The sequence below is a fragment of the Cariama cristata genome, unplaced genomic scaffold (assembly GCF_000690535.1).
Source record: "Cariama cristata isolate BGI_N322 unplaced genomic scaffold, ASM69053v1 scaffold33541, whole genome shotgun sequence".
Taxonomy (NCBI): Eukaryota; Metazoa; Chordata; class Aves; order Cariamiformes; family Cariamidae; genus Cariama; species Cariama cristata.
This window is the reverse complement of record NW_009600421.1, coordinates 409-6,033: the sequence shown is the minus strand read 5'-3', so window position 1 is coordinate 6,033 and position 5,625 is coordinate 409. Positions and strand designations below refer to the sequence as shown.

The window sequence follows — 5,625 nt, the reverse complement described above, 5'->3', positions numbered from 1 at the left end:
CAGAGCAGGCTGTGCCCGTCGGTAACGCAGGTAGGGCATGGGCGCCCTGCTTCGCGCTGCTCTGGGGCGGGGAATTTGGGACCTTCGTGGGCCCTTCCTGCTCAAGGGCTGCGTTTATTTTTAAATCTAGGAAAGCGCATTGAAGATAGAGCCGTACAGGGGAAACTCCCGGCAGGGTGGGGGTAACAGGGGCTGTGCTGGCAAAACCACCTTGGCTGGCTGGGAGAGGGTGACGCGGGGTGAGCTGAGCGGGACAAGTAAAGTGTCAGCGTCACTGAAGCAGTAGCACTAAAATGGCCCCTCGGGTGGGTACATCGCTGCCCTTCTGTGGCACGTTCCAGCAGTCAGCTTCCTAGGGACGTTTCATGGGGTGGGTGCCTGATGTCACCTGAGGAGTGACGGGTGCTCCGAGCGGGGTGGTGACGGTTGCTCAGAGCGTTTCTGGCCCCTCTCTGGGCCAGGCCAGACCCATGCTCGCCTCGCTTGTGCTGGAAGGTACAGGCGTGCCCGGGCAGGCAAGCGGAGAGCAGAGCTTTTAACCTCCTCTTTGTTGTTTTAAGGGATGTGCAGAGAAATGCTACTTCGGCGCACGGTGCCGCTTCCTTCACGACATCGGCGAGTACATGGCCGTGAAGCCAGCCGACCTGGGGCACAGCTGCGTCCTCTTTGAAACCTTTGGCAAGTGCATTTATGGCGTTACCTGCCGCTTTGCCCAGGCCCACCTCGGAGATGGCTACGAGAACATTGTCAACACAGACCTGGCCAAGCAGTGGGAAGGGAAGTCACTGGTGAGGAACAACCTCTCCAAGGACCTCCAGCACCAGCTGCGCAAGAGGAAGTTTAGCTTCAAGAAGGCTGATGAGTACCTCCGTGGTCTGGCCAAGCCCCACGGCGATAGTGGGAAGGGAGGCAAAGCCACGGGGCTCTCTACAGAGGAGCAAGAGGCGTCCAACGGCACAACACCCCAGGAGGGCCTGGGAGACAGCCCCGAATGTCCTGTGCTACCAGAGCAGGGAAACGACCCCAAACCAGATGCCTTGCAGAGTCCCGGTGTCACAGGTGATGAGGAGGCATCCTCCATCAAAACAGTTGGCCCGGTGACAGATGAAGACATTATAAAGCTGCGGTCATGTGAGAAGAAGAAGGTGAGAGTTTGGTTGAGGGTTGCTGTCTCTTGTGTACCTGTCAAGTGGTTAAGCTTGTGCTTAGGAAGACAGAAGAGACCTCTTAGCTGGGTGAGAGGCAGACAGAGAACGGAGCTGCCCAGGGACCGCGTTACTGTCATGAGAGGAAGGATGCAGGAAGGTGAGCTCTTGGGGCTGTGGTGGTGTCCTTGGAGGGGTGAGAACCAAGAGAAGCTGCAGTCCCTTGTACGTGAAGGAGGGTAGGGGCTGAGCTGTCAGTGAGGGTGGGAATGATCTGCAAGGAGAGCCAAGGCTGGGTCTGGTTGGTTTGATTGCACTGCATGGTGCCATCCTGGGGTGAGAGCATTGCCTCCTTCCTCTCCTCCTCGTCACCTCCATCCTTGCATCCATTAGGCAATCTGTCTGGCCTCTATATCTGTAACTGCTTTGAGTTTTCTCCAAGTTGAGCAGTGAAAAATCAAGCGGTTCAAGTTTCTGGTTCTTTTATCCAAACAATACATCCTCAGGGAATAGTAGAGGTTCTTGAACAAAACCGGTGATTTCCTGGGTTTCCCACTGAGTTTTACCCAAGGCAAGTGATAAAATTGCTAACTGGAATATCTTCCTGTTTAACCACTGCTGGTTCAGCTCTGCTAACGTGCTCCTTGATCCTTCTTGTTTTCTAGTTGGATATCCAAGGCAAGCTCTACTTGGCTCCACTGACCACGGTACGTAGATAATTCTGTCCTTTTGTCAAAATTTACCATTGCCATGTTTGGAACAGAGCAAATTTCCTGACAAGCCATCTCTCTGCTGTCTCTTTCAGTGCGGTAACCTCCCTTTCCGAAGGATATGCAAGCGCTTCGGGGCAGACGTCACCTGCGGAGAGATGGCTGTGTGCACAAACCTGCTTCAGGGCCAGTCCTCTGAGTGGGCTCTTCTCAAACGGCATCATACCGAAGATATTTTTGGGGTCCAGGTGAGTGCCATCATCTCAATAACCAAACAGATGATAACTCACTTTTGAGGAGAAAAGCTGCTGCTTGAACTCATGCAATCTGTCCCCCTTTGGTAGCTGGAGGGGGCATTTCCAGACACGATGACCAAATGTGCAGAGCTCCTGAACCAGACAATTGAAGTGGACTTTGTCGACATCAATGTCGGGTGTCCCATTGACCTGGTCTACAAGAAGGTAAGAAGACTGCAGCGCATTTTGCTTCCTTCATGCTTGTCTTTTGCCTCATCCCTCGCTACTTGATCTGCTCCTGCCAGTCTGATCCAGAGCTCCCAGTTCCTTTATGGGCATTAGACTTCAGCAAGAAGGCGAATAAGCTGTTCGAAGAGCAGGGAGTGGTTAGCTGGCTCTGCCTGGCAGCAGGCAGAGGTTGGGAGGGAAAAGGGCTGTGGGGTTTTTTTGTGTTGAAGAGTCCCCTTTCTCCAAGTCTTGAGATGCTCCAGGTCTTACCTGCACTCCCTGAGTAGAGAGCTGCTGTTGAGCAGCTCCAAGGAGGCTCTTCACTATGCAAGGAAGCAGAAAATCACTTTTTTTCTCCCAGGGAGGAGGCTGTGCTCTGATGACTCGGTCCAACAAGTTTGAACAGATCGTCCGAGGGATGAACTCGGTGAGTGAGAGCACTTGCTGGCAGCAGGCGATGAGCTGATGGAGCCAACTCCTGCCTCAGCTTGGCCTCACCCTCCCATTCTTGCAGGTGCTGGACATCCCACTGACTGTGAAGATACGGACGGGAGTGCAAGAAAAGATTAATGTGGCTCATAAAATAATCCCCAAGATCCGGGAGTGGGGAGCATCCATGGTCACGGTACAGGGATACTTGCTGTGGCGTGAGGTTTTTGGCTGGTGTCTGGGGAACTCTGCTTGCATTTGAGTCTAGAGCATGATGTGGGGGTGACCTTACTCTTCTCCACAGCTGAGTAGCTCTTTCAAACACCTTTGACCAGCTGCGTACTACCTTTTAGTGTTTTCTGCTAATAACAGAGGGATCCCTTACCCCAGCCTGCTGTCATTGCCTTTGCTGAAGCACGTTCCTCCAGTGCTCCCATTCTGCCCTGCCTTCTCTGGGCATTTGCTGAGGTCTCACTATGACTTCCCTCCCCAGCTTCACGGCCGATCCAGGGAACAGCGGTACACGAGGGTTGCTGACTGGGACTACATAGCAGAATGTGCTAAAATAGCAAGCCCAATGCCTCTTTTTGGTAGGTGTTTCTGTTGTTTTGTCATATGGACTGAAAGTGCTGCATGTTTGATTTGAAATATCTTTTAAAAAAAAGAAAAAAACCAGGCTCCCAAGGTCATTTAGCCTGGGGGAAAGGCTGGACTTGATGATGACATGATGGAGTGAGTTACCAGTAGCTCTTGTGCAGCCCGGATCTGCCTCTGTGCTTGGGCCCAGGCATGATGAGCACTGAGTGCAGTAGGAGGGGAAGGGACAGGCAGGACACAAACCACTTAATTTTTAGCAGGTACTTTCTTGGGCACCGTGGCACAGACAGTCCCAGCTAAACCTTCAGGGTGGGAGTTGGGAGTGGAGAAGAAGAGAGGAGAAGGCTTTCCTTTTCCTAGTAAGGGGAACATTAATCAGAAGCATCCCTGGGAGTCTCTAAACATGAGCCCCAGAGCCTCTTTGGACAATCTGGCTCTTGGACCCTGTGTTCTTTTTGAATTTTATCCCATGCCTGGATTAACTCATTTTGACTTGCCCTCGTGTATCACTTTGACCTCTGGCTTCTCTCTTCTGGACAGGAAACGGTGATATTTTGTCTTACGAAGATGCTAATCGAGCCATGCAGATGGGCGTTTCGGGAATTATGATTGCCAGGCAAGTGCCTGTGTTTCTCTTTCACTTCTGAGCTCTACTTGTGCAAGAGTAAAAAAGGAATTAAAAAAAAAAATACCTAAACAAACCCAAAATGCAAGAAGTTTCCTCTTGGTGAAACTGCTCTGAAAATTGGTAAAATCAGGTGCATCTGTGGGAACTTAGAGCAGCTCCTGTTGAAAGTGAAAAAAACCCCAAACTTTAAAACAGCATAGGCTGGCAAATAAGTGCTGGAAAGTCTCTTAAATTAGTTGGCATCTTCCGAAACATCACTCATGGGAATAACAATGCACTTCTTTTTTTTTTTGCTACAGAGGAGCACTCATCAAACCATGGCTTTTCACTGAAATTAAGGAACAGAGACACTGGGATATCTCCTCTAGCGAGAGATTTGCTATCCTCAAAGATTTCACCAACTATGGCCTTGAGCACTGGGGATCAGATACTCAGGGAGTGGAGAAGACCAGGAAGTTTCTGCTGGAATGGCTCTCGTTCCTCTGCAGGTAATTCTTCCCTAGCTGAGACCAGCTTTAACACAGCAAGCCTGTACCGTTTGAACGATAGCATGCCCTGCCCCTGCGTTTCACTGCAGGTATATTCCAGTTGGCTTATTAGAACACCTACCTCAGAAAATTAACGAGCGGCCGCCTTACTACGTGGGGAGAGACTATCTGGAGACGCTTATGGCGAGCCAAAATGTGGACGATTGGATTAAAATAAGGTAATAAAGCATTGAATTTCATTCAGATTGCTAGGAAGGGACGTCGCAGAGCCACACAAAATCACAGTGCCTGCATGCATCCTCCGAAGTGGGGGTGATGGCTCTTTCCCATCAGTTCAAGAGGTTGTCAGAAAGCAGCAAGGGTTAAACAGTGCTTTCCTTTGAGGTTGTAACTGAGTTTGGAGTTGCCGTAAAGAGCTCTCTCAATCCCTGTATCTGCTACAGCAGGTGATCCAGTACCTGCTGCAAATTTAGAATGGCCAACCTCTTTCACGCACACTGTTCATGTCAGGACAGTCGTAGGAACCAAGAGAGGAGAGCACAATGACGGGACGTCTCAGGCTTTCAGCATCGAATCCCTCTGGGCTCTGCCCAGACAGTCCCACCCTGCCAGGCCCGTACAGACACCGAGCAGGGAGGCAGTCCCCATCCCCGAGTTAGGAGAGCTGAGCATTTTCCCCATTTTTCATTATCTGATTTCTGAATTCTTTCAACAAAGTGCAGGAAAGTGTTTTTCCCCACATCTACGAGTCCTCAGGCACTGGCTTCAAAGGACTTTGCAAGCTCAAAGCCAGCTAAAATGAGAGCTGGAGCGGCCAGCTGCTAGTTCCCATCGCAGGAAAACAGATTAGAAAAAAAATTGTTCTTTCTTTCTTCCAGTGAGCTGCTTCTGGGACCCGTACCTACCAGCTTCACCTTCCTGCCTAAACACAAGGCAAATTCCTACAGATAGGGCTGATGAGGCCCTTTCCCATGGCATCGAGTCAAGAGGCGGTGTTAGGATGGTCTGTGTCGAAGAGCAGGGTTGCTCGACTGCGCTCTGAAATAAAATCAATTTTATGTTTTTAGAAGCACGGTCGCCTTCATGCCCCCAGCATCGGTCCCTGCCACAAGTTCCACAGCACATGGCCTTGCCCAGTCTTGCAGCCAGAGGTGCCTCACCAAC

The 5,625-nt window shown here is 50.9% G+C and overlaps 1 protein-coding gene across 1 annotated transcript; it reads left to right on the top strand.

Annotated features, from left to right (window-relative positions):
• Positions 1 to 6: 6 nt before the first annotated feature.
• Positions 7 to 5,426, top strand: DUS3L (dihydrouridine synthase 3-like (S. cerevisiae); the record flags this gene model as incomplete). The annotated part of the gene is made up of 13 exons (XM_009710021.1): positions 7 to 30; positions 561 to 897; positions 1,033 to 1,145; positions 1,811 to 1,852; positions 1,951 to 2,103; positions 2,200 to 2,316; positions 2,681 to 2,746; positions 2,834 to 2,944; positions 3,242 to 3,338; positions 3,886 to 3,961; positions 4,273 to 4,461; positions 4,551 to 4,679; positions 5,340 to 5,426. Coding segments are annotated over 13 exons (1,527 nt in total), but the record flags the coding sequence as incomplete, so codon positions are not given.
• Between the last annotated feature and the right edge of the window lie 199 nt (positions 5,427 to 5,625).